Raw genomic sequence first — 17,871 nt, 5'->3', positions numbered from 1 at the left:
AAAGAGGAGGTGCTGAAAACAATGATCAGTATCTCCTGCAATGGACTTATAGGAGCGGATGGAAGACCCTTAGTTCAGCATACCATCCCTACTGCACTGGAAATATCCATTCTGATCAGTGGCGTACCAAGGGGGGGGGAGGTCCGCCCCAGGTGCAAAGCCCGAGGGGGTGTTCAGCTGGCCACTTACCGGGCAATAGGCTGCCGCCGGGGAAAGGCTGCCATTGCCGTCAACAGAAAGAAGCCGGCGTCGAATTCTCCCTCCCTGCTGCTTCTCTTCCCCGAGCCGAGCAACTCTAGCCGTCCGACGTCAATTCTGACGTCGGAGAGGACGTTCTGGGCCAGCCAATCACTGCCTGGCTGGCCCAGAACGTCCTCTCCGACGTTAGAATTGACGTCGGGCAGCCAGAGTTGGTCGGTCCGCGGGAAAAGAAGGAGGGTGAATTCGGCGCCGGCCTGTTTCCGATGGCCAGTGGCAGCCTTTCCCCGGCGGTGGTGGCAGCATGGTGATGGTAGCGGCAGTGGCATAGGGGAAGGAAGGGAGAAAGAAAGAAAGGGGGGTGAGCCAGGGAGCCAGAAAGAAAGCAAGGAGGGGGACCTCAGTAACAACTATACAAAAATAGACAAATATACCGCCTTCCTTTTTATTAAACCGCGATAGCGTTTTTTTAGCGCAGGGAGCTGCGCTGAATGCCCCACGCTGCTCTCGACGCTCCCTGCAGTAAAAACTGTTATTGCAGTTTAGTAAAAGGGGCCCATAGTGCAAAATATAGACAGCATATATAAATTCTCAAAACGGACACATTTTGATCATTAAATTGAAAATAAAATCATTTTTCCTACCTTTCTTTGGTAATTTCATCAGTCTGATTGCACTTTATTCTTCTGACTGTGCATCCAATATTTCTTCCCTTCTTTCAGCCTCCTGTATGCTTGCTCTCCTCCAGACTTCATTCCCTCCTCCAACTTTTTCTTTGTTTCATCCTGTCCCCTTCTTTCTTTCTCTCTCCATGCCCCCTTTCTTTCTGTATGTCTGTCTTTCTCTCTCTCTCCGTGCCCCATTTCTTTCTTTCTCTCTCCATGCCCCCTTTCTTTCTTTCTGCACTATTTGTCTGATATCGTCTTCCAAGACTTTAGAATTTTAAAACAAATTATTTACACTATGGTTTAACTTTGCTGAATTTGTTCATATTTTCAAATAAAAATCCCTTATAAATAAAAAAAACACTGACAAATCAAACACATTAGAAGCCTAAAAGTTATTTACCTATAACTACATCATGACCATCAACAAGACCTGCTGAAAACAGCTCCTGAGAAACGCCATCTGCTGTGTCTGTCCAAACAAGAAGATAATGTTTAAACTACTATTTAGTGTAATAGTTTCCAATACATTACACAATTCAGTGTAATTTTTATTTATAGCTTTCACAACAGTCAATAAAAAAGCAGCATGAGCGGAAAGTTAGGCACTTATGAAGTGTCAAAAACTTACACACACACACATTTATGCTTCTTAAAATAGTACTATTCCAGTACTTTGTGTCTAAAGATAAAAGTAGGTCTATGCAGACTGAAAATATACATGCTTTGTCACTTTGAACTACCATATAAACTTGACTATAAGTTGATCTTATGTATAAATGAAGGGCAGTTTTGGGAGTAAAAATGGCCAAAATTGGGAAGAAGGTTTTCTTGTCACAAAACACTTCATGTTCCTCCACCTTTGTTGTATACACAGCGATATGTCCATGTACCAAAATATATGTGCACAAGAAAACAGGAGATAGTTACTTCTCAAAACTTGGAAAGTAGAAGACAAACAGCAAAGGAAGACGCTGGTGTTCGATCATGTTTTGGCCCAACCAGGCCTTCCTCAGGAGTCTATTAGTAGAGTGATGTAATATCTAATATCTTCCTAAGAAATGCACAAATATCTCTCTTTAACAGCATAGCAAATTGCTCAATGAGCGGGCACAGTGTTTCTGGAAAAGCTTGGCCCTGTAACTGAAAAACACATTTTCCTTCACAATGTTTGTCTTCTACTTTCCAAAATATATGTGGACATATCACTCATCCTTTTAAGACACGTATGATAGAGCATAAAAGCTGTTTGCTTAACAGTAGACTATAAGTTCCTATGGAGTCAAATTGCTTGAAATTCAATCACAGTTTTTCTGATTTACAATGTTATTTTAGACACTGTTTCTGGCTGCTTGGGAGACAGGAGGTGTTTTTTTTGTTACAACGTGCAGAGTGGATTCACTGATTGAACAGTGAAGAACATGAAGTATTAAATCAAAAGTTGGAACAGAGTCTATTTTATTGAGACTGATGTATCATCTTAAGAGTTGTGGATGACATCTGGCAGTGAATTATTGTGGTTCCCTGAATGAAATTGTGAAGAACTGGTGGGATAGAATTTAAAAGCTTGAATTGAGCATCTCTACCAAAATTTTTGTTTTATCCAGGTAATTGCAGATGTCTGAGTTATTCCCAGCTGAATTTTTTCCCCTTGCCTAAAAAATATTTGAAGGAAAAAATTAAAAGCTGGCATGGAGTTCTTTGCTGGAATCAGCATTCAGTCTAGGGAACAGAGGCAGCTTCCACCTACATTTCTGTTTATGCTTTGCCTTTTAAGCAGGTGCATTTTGGGATATGACATCAATTTCCTCTCTTTCTTGTTTTTTTAGTCCTGGATGGCCAGTATCATCTTGTAGCCAAGTTTGTGAAGCAGCAAGACACATTGAGGTAGTTTCTGACAACACAAGTACTTTTCATTGTTTTTCCTCTTTATACAATACAGTTTATGTATTTTTCAGCACTTATAGAAACAGAGAAACATGATGGCAGATAAAGGCCCAAAGGCCCATCTAGTCTGCCCATCTGCAGTAACAATTATCTCTTTCTCTCTCTGAGATCCCACATGCCTATCCCAGGACCTTTTGAATTCAGACACAGTTTCGGTCTCTAACACCTCTTCCGGGAGACTGTTCCATGCATCTACCACCCTTTCTGTAAAAAAAAAAAAAAAAGTATTTTCTTAGATTACTCCAGAGCCTATCACCTCTTAACTTCATCCTATGCCCTATCATTGTAGAGTTTCCTTTCAAATTAGAGACTCGACTCATGCGCATTTACATTACATAAGTATTTAAACATCTCTATCATATCTCCCCTCTCCCTCCTTTCCTCCAAAGTATACAGATTGAGATCTTTAAGTCTATCCTCATACACCTTATGATGAAGACCACATACAATTTTAGTAGCCTTCCTCTGGACCGACCTCATCCTTTTTATATCTTTTTGAATGTGTGGCCTCCAGAATTGTGCACAATACTCTAAATGAGGTCTCATCAAAGTCTTATACAGGGGCATCAATACCTCCTTTTCCTACTAGCCATACCTTTCCCTATGCAACCTTCTAGCTTTCGCCGTCACCTTTTCATCCTGTTTGGCCACCTTAAGATCATCACATACAATCACACCCAAGTCCTGCTCTTCTGTCGTGCACATAAGCTCTTCACTCCTTAATACTAAACCTTAAGCTTATATACCGCATCTTCTCTATAATGATAGAGCTCGGCATGGTTTACAAGAGTTTTGAAGAGATGAAAATAATACGAATTAGTGATTATATAGAGAACAGCGGAATTTACATTTTTGAAAATAGCCACGTTTTCAGATGTTTTCGAAATAATTGGAAAGAGCCCAAGTTGCACAGCTGGACAGGAAAGTTATTCCAAAACTCAGTAATTTTAAAGTAAAGAGATTTTGCTAATTTTCCAATATAGATAACACCTTTTAACAAGGGGAAAGAAATTTAAGCTTTTGAATAGATCTGGTAATATCAGGACTCACAGAGTTCCAGGATAGAGGAATTAAAGGAGGAGGAAAAGTGCTATGTAAGATCTTAAATGTTAGGCAGGCATATTTAAAGTAAACCCTAGAGATTACTGAGAGCCAGTGAAGTTTTAACAAAAGCAGGGAAACGTGATCATATTTGCTTTTTGCAAAGATCAACTTAGCTGCAGTATTCTGGATATGTTGAAGTCTTTGAAGGCTTTTCTTGGTTAGACTTAAATACACTGAATTACAATAATCCAACCTCATAAGAATGATTAATTGTACAGGAGAGCAAAATGTTGTTGGTGGAAGCAGGATCTCACTTTCCTCAGCATACGGAGACCTAATCTGTACCGTCCCCTCGGGTTTTTGCAGCCCAAGTGCATGAGCTTGCATTTCTTAGCATTAAATTTTAGCTGCCAAATTTCAGACCATTCTTCAAGCTTCGCCAGATCTTTCTTCATATTATTCACATCATCTGATGTATCTACTCTATTGCAGATTTTGCTATCATCTGAAAAGAGGCAAATTTTACCCAACAACCCCTTCAGCAATTTCATTTATAAAAATGTTAAAAAGAACAGGCCCAATAACAGAACTTTGAAGCACACCACTGGTAACATCCCTTTCCTCATAACGATCTCCATTTATCACTACCCTCTGTCGCCTTCCACTCAACCAGTTCTTGACCCAGCCCGTCACTTTGGGACACATCCTGAGGGCACTCAATTTATTTATTAGATGTCTGTGTGGAACGCTGTCAAAGGCTTTGCTGAAATCTAAATACACCACATCTAGCACACATCCTGTATCCAATTCTCTGGTCATCCAGTCAAAGAAATTGATCAGATTTGTCTGACAAGACCTACCTCTAATGAATCCATGTTGTCTTCGGTCCTGTAATCCACAGGATTCCAGAAACTTCCATTAATTTGCTTACCACAGAAGTCAGACTTACTGGCCAGTAATTCCCTACTTCTTCCTTATTTCCACTTTTGTGGCGAGGGACAACATCTGCCCTTCTCCAGTCCTACGGTACCACTCCCGACTCTAGAGACTTGTTGAAAAGGTCAGTCAGTAGAGAAAAACCCTGACCAGGATGCCCAGAAGGCCCTTGCTGGTGCTGTGTCCCTTTCTGGGGATTAATGGCAGATGTGATGCTGTACTTTGGCAGGGATGCACTTTCACTGTTTCCGGGCTCTAACCAGGATTTTTGACCTGGAATTTGAGCCTTCTGGGACCCCATACCCCCAGAGGGACTAGAGAAGACTAAGCCAGTGGCTCTTGCCACCCTCATGTGTTGCACAACATGTGGTACAGGGATGGTCCTCAGCCAGCCAGCCATCACAAATCTGGCATGAATCCCGAGTGTCCTGGCCTGAGGAGTCCATCTAAGGTTAGGGTTACTAGACATCCGGATTTCCCCGGACATGTCCGGATAGCTTTTCATAATCTGGCACTTTGTCTGGGTTTTGAAAAGCTGGTGTAATCGGAGCCAGGGCTTGGGTGCATCTGTGCAGATGGCACTCCAGCCCCAGCCCAAAGAGATGAGATTTGTATGGAAAATCTGGTAACCCTATCTAAGGTGATTGAGTCAAATTGAGGTGTTTTGAGGCAGACAGAGGCTTTTATTCCAAAATTGGGAAATCAAGGATGGCCATTGTGGCAGCAATTTTGGGACCTTGGAAGCTAAATAGAGGATCAAAAACTTTGTGTTATAGGATTTTAGAGATGGGGAACCCTGTACCTAGCCCCAGAAACCTTCAAAACCCACTATTACAGCCTATACTCACTGTGCCAAGCAGGTGCTGGGAGCTGCCTAGAATGAAAATGCAGCCAGAGGAAGCAGCAGACTTCTGTCTCATATAAGCCTGGAAAGTCAGACAGCTTGCTTTTTCAGACTGCCCCTCAGTCCCACTGGCTAGACTGAGATCTCCAACACCTATGGAACTTGCATGCAAAGTAGGGGGAGGAAAAGCAGTCAGCACTCAAGCCTGGTGAAAAACTGCTACGAGGCCACTCAGTCTGCGCTCAAGCTCTCTATAGACAAAATCTGGAGCGAGCCTTGCTCCCAAGGGAACGGTCTCTAAGCTTCTAGGCTGTTAATGCAGGCTGGCTAAGCAGGTACTCAGCAAAGCATGCTGCCTCTTGGCTACAGATTTCTGCCCTCAGAGTCTGTGTCTGCTCACAGCCAGATGTCCCATAATAGGGATCCTTTGCTTTATCATGATGACCCAACAATGAACACTAGGATATTCAAATACTGAAATATTTTACTGGAGATCTTTTAGCAATTCTGTATTACTTCATATTCACTTCATATAAAATACAGCTTTATTCTTTATCCAGCAGTATTTGAAATCAGCTCGGCTTTTATGACAGAACTCTGAGGACTTTCTTAAGAGATCAGATTCCACAGGTGACCCTTGAGGGGAGGAATGCTGGCCTAGTGCCTAACCCTCAGTAAGCCTGATTGTAAGAGAGAGGTTGTAGAGGATCAGCATTAAAGATAGTTTCTGGCAGGCCCACCCCTAGCTCATTTCTTTACTTATAGCAACTTGTGAACTACTGTCTACCTCTGCAACAGGGCATTAATTTGGTAGGATTTTTCTGCCCTATTCTTTTTTTTTTCTTCTAGGTGTAAGTTCTTCTGCACCACAGTATGGCTGGGAAACATCGTATTATCAAAGCTGCTCAGGTTACAACTTCTGTCTCTGTGCAGACAAAAAAAATGTTACCCAGGCAGAGAGCGTAGTTCCATGTACAAGCTGTCTTCAGCTTGAATCCCTCATGAAGGAAGTAAAAGAACTGAGAGAGGATGAGATGTACATCGATGAAATGGTTCATGAGGTGTCAAAGATTTCCAGTAGTGGGGAAGAAGAGGCTGTGCTGAGGGAAGACAGCTGGACTCAGATTATGAAACACTGCAAGATTGGTACTGTGATTATCCTCGCCCTTGAACTGAAAAACCAGTATGCTGTCCTAGAAGTGGAGAAGAGAGCAACCCAAGCAGAGGAAGGACCAGAGCTTAAAATCCCCCAAAGTACTGGATCTGTAACCACTAGGAGGCATAAGGTAGTGGTAGTCTGCGATTCCCTTCTGAAGGGTACAGAAGCGTTCATTTACAGACCAGACATGATGTCACGAGAGGTATGCTGTCTGCCTGGAGCCAAAATCCAAGATGTTACGGAGAACTTGCCAAGACTCATCAATCCTGATGACTATTATCTGATACTGCTCATCCACATTAGCGCTAACAATACTGCCAGGTACCCCTATGAACGTGTCAAAAGTGACTTTGTGGCTCTGGGAGAAAAAGTGAAGCAGTCAGGTGCGCAGGTGGTATTCTCATCCATCTTCCTCGTCGAAGGTAAAGGTCAGGGCAGAGAAGCTTGCATCCTGTGAGATGAATGCTTGGCTATGTGGATGGTGTCTTCGAGAGCGGCTTCCTAGACCATGGGATGATCTTCCAAGGGCTGCTGAGCAGGAAAGGTGTGCATCTATCAAAGAAGGGAAGAAGTGTCTTTGCCAGCAGGCTGTCTAATCTACTAAAGAGTTCTTTAAACTAGAAGTAATGGGGCAGTGTATCAAAGCTCCTCAGGTAAGTAAATCACTTAATACCTCTACACCAGTGGTCTCAAACTCAAACCCTTTGCAAGGCCACATTTTGGATTTTTAGGTACTTGGGCCTAAAAAAAAAAAAAAAATAGTTAATGTCTTAAAGAACGTTCTAAAATAAAGGAATAAGAGGATTAAAGATATCATGCAGAATTTTAAAAGAAATACAAGCGCATTTAAATTGAATTATAAAATAAACCAGGAGCCAATGAAGACTCTGAAGCAAAGGGGTCACATGGTCAAATTTACGTTTTCCAAAGATCAATTCACAGCAGTATTCTGAATTAATTGTAATCTATGAAGACAAATTTTTGTAATGCCGCTACAACCAGCGGTAGCAGGCGGCTATTAACCTCCATAAAGGGAGCATGACTCAAACAAATGGTATTGGAGCCCACTAGGGATCAGGCGATACTGGACCTGGTACTCACCAACGGAGAAAGCGTCTCAGAGGTTACGGTAGGCAATACGCTAGCCTCCAGCGACCACAACATGGTATGGTTCAACCTCAGGAAAGGTTTCACTAGATCAAACACAACAACAAAGGTCTTCAACTTTTGGGCCACTGACTTCAAATGCATGGGAGATTTCGTCCATCGGGTGCTACAAAACCAAGCTGAAACCGATAATGTAGAGGCTATGTGGTCAATCCTGAAATCTACCCTACACGAAGCAACAAACTGCTAGATAAAAACAGTAAGCAAACGACGGAGAAACAATAAACCCCAGTGGTTCACTGCCGAGATCTCAGACCTCGTTAAAGAAAAGAAAAAAACATTTATTTCCTACAAACGATCAGGAAAAAGGGAGGCAAAAGAAGACTATCTGGCCAGGTCTAAAGCTGTCAAAACAGCAGTCAGAGAGGCCAAACTTCGAATAGAAGAGAATCTAGCAAAGAACATTAAGAAAGGGGATAAATCCTTCTTCAGGTACATTAGTAATAGAAAAAGAAACACAGATGGTATAGTACACTTTAGGAAAATGGATGGGAATTATGTAGAATCGGATTCCAATAAAGCCGAACTACTAAATGAATACTTCTACTCAGTCTTTACCTGCGAGGCACCGGGGTCCGGTCCACAGTTGCAGGAAAGGCAAAGCTCGGATGACCCATTTCGGAATTTCGAGTTTACACCCAGCAGCGTCTACTGTGAGCTATCAAAACTCAAAGTGAACAAAGCCATGGGACTGGACAATCTACACCCCAGGGTTCTTAGAGAGTTGTGTGATGTCCTGGCGGAACCGTTATCTGTGCTCTTCAATCTTTCCCTGAGTACAGGAAGAGTCCCGTTGGATTGGAAGACAGCTAACGTCATTCCACTCCACAAAAAGGGTTGCAGGACGGAAGCTGCGAATTACAGACCGGTGAGTCTCACATCAATAGTGAGTAAACTCATGGAAACACTAATTAAGCATAAATTAGATACGATCCTGAACGAAGAGAATCTACGGGATTCCCATCAACCATGGATTTACAAAGGGAAGGTCCTGCCAATCCAATCAACTTCTTTGACTGGGTAACAAGAAAGCTGGATATGGGGGAGTCCCTGGACGTCGTGTACTTGGACTTCAGTAAAGCTTTTGATAGTGTCCCACACCGCAGGCTATTGAGCAAGATGAATTCGATGGGATTAGTAGAAACATTAACTGCATGGGTCAATGACTGGCTAAGCGGTAGACTTCAGAGGGTAGTGGTTAACGGTACCCTCTCCGAAACGTTGAGGGTGACCAGTGGAGTGCCGCAGGGCTCGATCTTGGGCCCAATCCTCTAACATATTCATAGGAGACCTGACTCAGGGGCTTCAAGGTAAAATAACATTATTCGCCGATGACGCAAAACTATGCAACATAGTAGGTAAAAGCACTTTGCCCGACAGTATGACGCGGGATCTACTCTTACTAGAACATTGGTCATCGACTTGGCAGCTAAACTTCAATGCTAAAAAATGTAAGGTCATGCACCTTGGCAGCAGAAATCCGTGCAGAACTTACATCCTAAATGGTGAGACCTTAGTTGGGCTACAGCAGAACGAGATTTAGGAGTGATCATTAGTGAAGATATGAAAACTGCCAATCAAGTGGAGAAGGCTTCATCCAAGGCTAGACAAATGATGGGTTGTATCCGCAGAAGTTTCGTCAGCCGGAAGCCCAAAGTCATAATGCCGTTGTACAGATCCATGGTGAGACCTCATCTGGAATATTGTGTACAATTCTGGAGGCCACAATCCTGGAGGCTGAGAGTTGAGTTGGTTCAACGAATGGTCACCAGGATGGTCTTGGGACTCAAGGATCTCCCATATGAGGAAAGGCTGAGTAAATTGCAGCTATACTCACTCGAGGAACGTAGAGAGAGAGGAGACATGATTGAAACATTTAAATATATCACGGGCCGTATCAAGGTGGAAGATGATATCTTCTTTCTTAAAAGGTCCCACGGCCACAAGAGGGCATCCGCTGAAAATCAGGGGTGGGAAATTTCATGGTGACATCAGGAAAGATGGTTGATCATTGGAATGAATTTCCACTGCAGGTGATTGAGGCCAGCAGCGTGCCAGATTTTAAGAAAAAATGGGATAGGCATGTGGGATCTCTTGGGGGTGAAGTTGGGGGGTGGGTCATTAGACTGGGCAGACTTGATGGGCCGAGGCCCTTTTCTGCCGTCATTTTCTATGTTTCTAGATCAAGACGAGATAATATAATTGATTGAATTAAGATAGAAAAATGACTGTGATGAAAAAGATGTCTAACCTTCCTCAGTATTCACAAACTAAAGAAGCATTTCTTGACCAAGGAATTTATTTGGTCCTTAAAGGAAAGAGAACTCAATTGGTAAGGAGGACCCCGATACCAGAGCTATAGTAGGAGGAAGACAGTCCTAACCACAAAAGCTTAGTTTTAGTTGTATTAAGCTTCATCGGACAGATAAAGCCCAGGCTCGAAGTTTGGAAATGCAAAGATTTACTTTGGAAACTAGATTGGTAATATCCGGATCAATCTCAATCAATATAAAGATATCATCCATATAAGTGAATAATGTTTCCCAAGCTGACAGCTTAAAGGTGTTCAGTGTGGTCATATAGAGATTGAATAAAATTGGAGAGAGTGGGGAGCATTGAGGAACCCCACAGGGAAGCTGCCAGGAATTGGAGATATCGCCTTCAATATTTACTGAATAGGAACGGTACAGAAGAAATTTAGAAAACCAATCCAAAACAACCTGATGGAGATCTATATCTAAAAGTAGCTGAAGTAAAATATCATGATGTACTACATCAAACGCTGCAGATAAATCGAACTAGAGTAGACTAGAACATTTATTTTGAAGACGAATTTGTTGAATTTTTGAAAGAAGAGAAAGCAATAAGGTTTCATAAAATTAAAGTGAAATCCATGTTGAAACGGCTGAAGTAAAGAAAATTTCTCCAAATAGTCAGTAAGTTGACCAGCTACAATTGACTCCAACATTTTTGTTAATAAAGATATATTAGCAACCCCGAAAATAAAAACCAGAGCAGATCAGAAAGAGGCTTCTCAACTTGCTTGCAGAAGAAAGAACTGAGGGGTCAGGAGCAAGCATACAGGGAAGGAGGCAGAGTTGAAAGATGTGTGACATCCTTCTGCAAACTTGCGGGTTCAGATGGAAAAGCGTTCAGGACTACTAGACACATTGCACTAGAATTACTGCCTTTAATATTGTTCTCCTTCAACATGGTCAGATTAGTGAGATTTTATGTTTATTGAAGCATCTTACCTCACCACAGGATATTTAGTGGTAAGGTCCCTTTTGTCTGCACATGAGTGTGCTCAAAACTCATGATCAGGTTCCGCAGCACAGTGAGGCCTTTCTACACATTTTTTGAGATGCGGCTGCTGCTGCTGAAGCAAAATGTTCCCATGGATAATGTGCAGCCCTCCAAACATGCAACTAGCTTAGAAAACATTTGCCGCAGCATACCTCCAGGAAACCATGGTTATCCTAAAGGGCCAGTAGAGAATGAGTATACACCAGCAGCCTAGAAGAAAGAGCAGCTGGCCCCACAAGAAAGGCAAGGGCTGTACGAGTAGGCTGCCAAATCTAGTGACATTTCCATGTTCTTTATGAGAAAATTCTTTGACAAAGAGCAATATAGGCTCATAGTCCAATCCTTAGTCCTAGGTCTAGTGGACTACTGCAATATCCTCTATCTACCATGCCCCACAAACTTGATAAAACAATTACAGACTGTACAGAACACAGCCCTCAGACTGATCTATTCACTTGGAAAATTTGACCACATCACCGATGCCTACCTAGACTCACATTGGCTACCTATACAAGCACGACTTCAATTCAAATTATACTGTCTATTATTCAAAGCAATAAACGGTACAGCCCCCCACCTATCTAAACAATCGCCTAAACTGGAACCTTACAACAAGACAAAGGAGAACTCTGACCCCATTTTCCTACCCCCCACTCAAAGGTACTCAATGCATGAAGATGTACGACAACCTACTAGCGACGCAGGCAGCAAAACTAGACCCCTCCATCACTAACTTGCTGACAGCAACAAGCGACTACAAATCATTTTGAAAGGAAATCAAAACCCGGGTATTCAAAAAAAACACATCCAGCTATCCTAACTCTCCCCATGCCCTTCCCCTGCCCTCAAAATAACTCCCCCTCAAATTGATACTCATCTTGCATTTTCTCCACAAAGTTTCAACTATGAAACCAGCCCCTAAATTGTTATAATTCTATAACCGGCCAGTTGTCTCCTGCTTTCTACTCATATTGTAATTTCTCCTCTGCTCGCTACCCATCTTGTATCCTCTCCTCTAAGACTCAACTATGTAACCAGCCCCTAGTGTATAATTTTTCCTGGAAATGTCCAGTTTTCTTCTGTTGTAATCCGCCTAGAACTGCAAGGTACAGGCGGAATAGAAGTCACTAATGTAATGTAATGTAATGTAAGTATATTTAATGGAAGATTAGGTTTTTACCTTCAATAATCTTCTATTAGTCCCTGTAGGATTCCATACTCTAGATCAGGGATCTCAAAGTCCCTCCTTGAGGGCCGCAATCCAGTCAGGTTTTCAGGATTTCTCCAATGAATATGCATTGAAAGCAGTACATGCACATAGATCTCATGCATATTCATTGGGGAAATCAAGAAAACCCAACTGGATTGCGGCCCTCAAGGAGGGACTTTGAGATCCCTGCTCTAGATGTTCAGTCCCTTCCCATAATTCGGGAGTTGCAGAAATCCAAACACTTTACGCCTTCTACCTTAGAGAGAGTTAAAGCCCCCTGCAGTTCAGTCCAAAAGCCAAGCAACCATACTGGAACAAATCCATGACAAACAGAGGCACGGAGGAACCTCCCTCGCAACAAACAATTTCTGTCATGGTCTGCTCTGCAAAATATAAAAACGAGTAAAACACAGGCAAAAGGCAACACAGAAAAAACAACGAGCATCCACATGAAACAGCCATCGGTAATATGCATACTCACAAAAGAATAAACTTCTCATAGGATCTGTCGACTGGTTGGAAGATCCTGAAGCCTCTAAGGAGAATAACTGAGGCAGAACGAAAGCAGGTGATTCCAAACAACTGAGCTTACACAGAGTCATATGGAATCCTATAGGGACTAACAGAAAGAAGATTATCGAAGGTAAAAACAATCTTCCATTCTGTTACGTCCCTTCTGGATTGCATACTCTAGATGACGTACCAAAGCAATGGTAGATGTCAAGGGAGGGACAGAAGAGCATGCCCACAACACTGAGGTCCCATCTACTTGGTAAAATCGGGAAAAGGTATAAAGAGAGGAACAGGTAGCCGCCCTGAAAATTTCATTTGGATGAATCGCTTGAGATTCTGCCCACAATGCAGCAACACTTCTAGTCTAGTGGGACTTCAGAGAAATGGGCGATCAAGGTCTTAGAAGCCAGCCTACTTCACCGAGATGGATTAGTCAGGGCATAGAGATGAACAGCTGAAAGTCATTAGTCTCCTCTAAATAGTGGCACACGACTCTCCTGATGTCCAATTTGCATAAGATCTAATCCTGTCGATCCAATCACATGGAGTAAAAACACAGGCGAATGAACCTCCTGATTGACATGGAAATCAGAAACCACCTTCAATAGAAAAGAAGGTACTGAATGGAAAACCATCCCCTGCTTCCATGATCTGTAGAAAGGGTTCACTGTACGAAAGAGCCTGAAGCTCCGAAATATGCCATGCTAAGACAATGGCAACCAGGAAGACAGACTTGATAGTCAGATCCAGTGGCTTCCTTCAGAGGCTCGAATGGGGCTTCCACAAGGTCCTGCAGAATGATGTTAAGATTCCACGTAGGTAAAGGATGATGCAAGAGAGGCCACAAGTGAAACGTCCCTCTCAGAACCCTGGTCACATCGGGATGAGCAGTAGGCAACATGGAAACCCTATGTGCTTGGAAGCATGAAAGGCCTGCTACCAAAACCTTAAGGGAGGCCACAGCTAAACACTTATCTAAGCCTGAAGGAAAGCCAGAACCACCAGAATGAGAGCCTGCACAGGCTCTATCTGGTCCTTGGCACACCACTGTTGGAAAATCTTCCAGGCTTTAGCATAAGAAGCTATAGTAGAGGAGTTCTTGGATCACAAAAGCATTGAAACGACCACAATAGAATAACCACGTTCATCAAGGCTGAGTGCTCAATATCCATGCCTTAAGACCAAAGTGCTGTGGATTCCCCATTGGCACCGGACCCTGACTGAGAGGGTTGAGATGAAGAGGGATCTTGAGCTTCCAGTATTGCTGAAGACGTACGAGAGCTGCATATCATGGACGAGACGAGTCCAGAGCAACTAGGATCACTAGGCCAGGACGCAATGCTATCCGGCGGATGACCTGACCAACCAGAGCCACGGAGGGAACACAAAGGAGTTTGTGAGCTCGCCAGGCCTGAACCAAGGCATCCAGACCTAAACTTCCACACTCTGTTTTTCAACCGAGGAAGTTCCTGACCTTCGCGTTCCTGGCTGAAGCAATTAAGTCCATCTGTGGATGGCCCCAGCACTGCACGATAAAACGGAACACTCCTTGCAAGAGGGACCATTCTCCCAGGTTCAGGACTTATTGAGTGAGGAAGCTTGCTTGTACCTCATCAACTCCAACCACATGCACAGCTGAGAGAGACAGTAGATGTAACTCTGACCAGCGAAACTGCATGTAAGCTTCCTAGCCCAAGGGATTGCTTCCTATGCCCCCTTGATGATTCACATATGCCACCGACATAGCATTGTCAGAGAACACTTGTACCTCTTTCCCTGTAAGAGTGGGCAGGAGAGCAAGAAACACCAGCTGAAATGCCCAAAGCTTCAGACAATCAATTGACCAATGCCTCTGACGTGGAGTCCACTGCCCCTGAACGGAGTGGTCCCCACAGTGAGCACCCCAGTCTGAAAAACTGGTATCCTTCATGGGAGGAATCTCCTCTGTGATCCAAAAAGGCTTGCCCAGCGTAGAGCCTCCCCCTAAAGCTACCACTGCAGACTAATGCAAACTGGTTCCATCTAGGGGAGCAGCAGCAAAAGGGGTTGACGCTGTGGAGACAACTGAAAGAGGAGGGACTAATGTAGAGGGCATGTGCGCTCTAGTTCAGGGGACAGTCTCCAGGGAGGTTGCCATTGAAGATCCAGGAGATCTCTGATTTGTTTCTGAAGGATCAGTCTGCATGGCTCGAGAAGAAACACATTCCTACAGGGTGTCAGAGAGAAGGTTCAGATACTCCAAGGTCTGTGACAGCATCAACTGGCTCTTCTTGAAGCTAACAATCCAACCCAAGCGTTGTAGAAGACACCACCATCTCCAAGGCTTGCTTGTACTCCTGTCAAGACGGAGCCTAGATCAACCAGTTTCCCAAGTAAGGATGGACATGATCACCCTGCCTGTGGAGAAAGGCCGCTACAACTATCATCACCTTTGTGAAAGTGTGGGGCACTGTTGCAAGTCCAAAAGCAGAGCTGTGAACTGGAAATGCTGTTGCAGAACAAAGAAATGGAGAAACCTGTGATTCTCTCGGTACACTGGAATTTGGAGATAAGCCTCCATGAGATCCAAGGACACTAGAAACTCCCCAGGAGAGACAGCAGCTATGACTGTGCACACTGTTTCCACTAGAAGCGATTAACTGACTTGAGATCCAAAATGGGTCTCCAGTCCTCTGAGCCTTTCTTTGGCACGATGAAGTATCATGAGCAGGAGCTGGAATCCAATTCAACATCTGGAACAGGCTCTATCACTCAGATATTCAACAGACACTGCAGAGTAGAGCGAACTTTGGACTCCTCATCCGGCCGACCTGCTGGAGAATCCAGAAACAGATCCAGAAGGAGGCAAAAGAAATACATCTTGTGCCCCTCCTGTATGATAAGAACATAAGAAGTTGCCTCCGCTGAGTCAGACCAGAGGTCCATCTCGCCCAGCGGTCCGCTCTCGCGGCGGCCCATCAGGCCCACTGCCTGAACAGTGGTCTCTGTCTAATTTTACAAATTACCTCTAATCCTATCCCTCTAACCTTACCTCTACTCTTATCTGTACCCCTCAATCCCTTTGTCCTCCAGGTACCTGTCCAGACCCTCCTTGAAACCCTGTAGGATATTTGAGCCCACTCTTGGTAAAACGGAGAGAGTCGGCTCCCGATAGGAGGAAGCCCCGCCCGACTTCTGGCATCACAAAGTAATGTTGATGCTCAGCTTTTAACAGAATGAAAATAACTGGACATTAAGCACCTGCGTGCCTTTATAAAATAGGCACCCAGAACCAGCCTCGCTAGGTGGAAATGTGTGCTCTTGTACTTATATTTTATATTCAAATATATTTATTGAGCTCAACAATAGTAAGTAACAAGCAAAACAAACAAGCTCAGTATTTTAAATAACAAAATCTATACCTATGAATAACCCAACACAACCCACTCCCCAAAATAAATAAATAACCCCCCTCCCTCCCAGGGTCCTCCTTCCAAATACATTGCAACCCAGAAAAGTTCAACCAGGTAACTACATAAAATAAAGGAAAACAAAATAAAGGAATTCAACAATTTAGCAAGCGGCTTCGGGCCAATGGAGTCATTGTTGTCCAGAAAGGTTCCCAAGTCCGTTGAAAAATCCGGCCTAGAAGAGTAGAAAAATCCAACACATCTCTCCTTTCCCACATCAATAGGGTAATCATCCGACATCTCCAAAAAGAATAATCAGGAGCTGTATCTTCAAGCCAATGAATCAAAATACATTTTAGGGCCACCACGACAGTCCATTTCAAAAAAACAGTAGCACCCCTCAGGTGCGCTGCAATTCTACCTTTTTTGCCTGAACTATGCCCCCAGGAATGCCTACATATTGAAAACATGTAGGTACATGCCATCTTTACTTATTCTTGCGTATACTAATGTGATATTCCACATAAAAACACCTTATGAAGTTAGTCTGCAGGTAGGAAGAAAGGAAAAGGTTATCTCACAGTAGCAGAAAAGTGTAGCTGTAGACAAATTTGGAAAATCTCAAAGCTTTCCACTACATTTAATCAGTACCTTTCTGGACATCTGTATACAAGAAGAAGAAGAAGAAGAAAAAAAAAAAAGATTCACCAGCTCAGGGAACAAACATTTCATAGTGTCTAATGGCCTACCATATAGCACTGGAACTTCAGTTCCTTTTCACTCATGACCCAAAACAAAATCATAGCTCTGGGAGATTAGGGTTGAACTTTTTCCTCCCCCTCCTACAGTTCCTAAGGGTCCTTATATAACTCTGGAAAAATCATTCTAGCAGACCTCTCTCCTCCCATCTCTACAATACTGTCATTGAAAGAGGCATTTTCAAAGTTCATATGCTGGCTATGATGATCTTGTGTATGCATAATGCACAGCTGTAAATCAACTAAAGTTTGAAAATTCCCATTCCTATCAGCATTGTTTCAGAATGAATAATGGACCTGACCTCTAGCACAGAACAATAAATTATCTTCATAATATAGTGGTGCACAACTGTGACTATATTAGTAGCTATGTATAGTACATATGGAACATTGGTTACATTATAATAAGATAATGATTCTAATATTTTTAACCTTGAAATTTACACATATCAATCAGTTAATTTTTCTGGGTAATAAAGCACTCATTTCAATTAAAACTTACCTCTTCCTGGAGTAAACTCAAATCGTATGTCATTAAGTTCCTTCCTGGAATTCCTGAAAAGCAATGAACACAGCCATTAAAATCTAAAGATTTGTTTTGCAATCTAAATGTTTTGTGTGAAAGGAAGCATCTGATTTGATATTTTTGAAAGAGGACAAAGTATAGATTGGTGAATATGTCAAGCTTAAGCCAACTGTTATTAATTTCTATCTTGTTCCCCTAACAAACAAGTC

At 42.9% G+C, this 17,871-nt stretch overlaps 1 protein-coding gene across 6 annotated transcripts in view; it reads right to left on the bottom strand.

Moving 5' to 3' along the window:
- STK39 (serine/threonine kinase 39) overlaps positions 1–17,871 on the bottom strand; it is a 238,268-nt gene that overhangs the window by 32,132 nt on the left and 188,265 nt on the right. For 4 of the 6 annotated variants that reach the window (XR_004539615.1, XM_033946331.1, XM_033946333.1 and 1 more), the window contains exons 15-16: positions 17,639–17,691; positions 1,267–1,335 (exon numbers count right to left, since the gene is read on the bottom strand). Coding sequence is in view for 4 of the 6 variants with exons in the window: in XM_033946331.1 (XP_033802222.1) it covers positions 1,267–1,335; positions 17,639–17,691 (122 nt within the window). In the remaining 2 variants the exon portion in view is untranslated. The remainder of the gene's footprint in view (positions 1–1,266; positions 1,336–17,638; positions 17,692–17,871) is intronic. The other 2 variants (XR_004539616.1, XM_033946332.1) reach the window with 1 other exon arrangement.

Source organism: Geotrypetes seraphini, chromosome 5 (assembly GCF_902459505.1).
Source record: "Geotrypetes seraphini chromosome 5, aGeoSer1.1, whole genome shotgun sequence".
Taxonomy (NCBI): Eukaryota; Metazoa; Chordata; class Amphibia; order Gymnophiona; family Dermophiidae; genus Geotrypetes; species Geotrypetes seraphini.
This window is presented reverse-complemented; position numbering and strand designations above follow the sequence as displayed.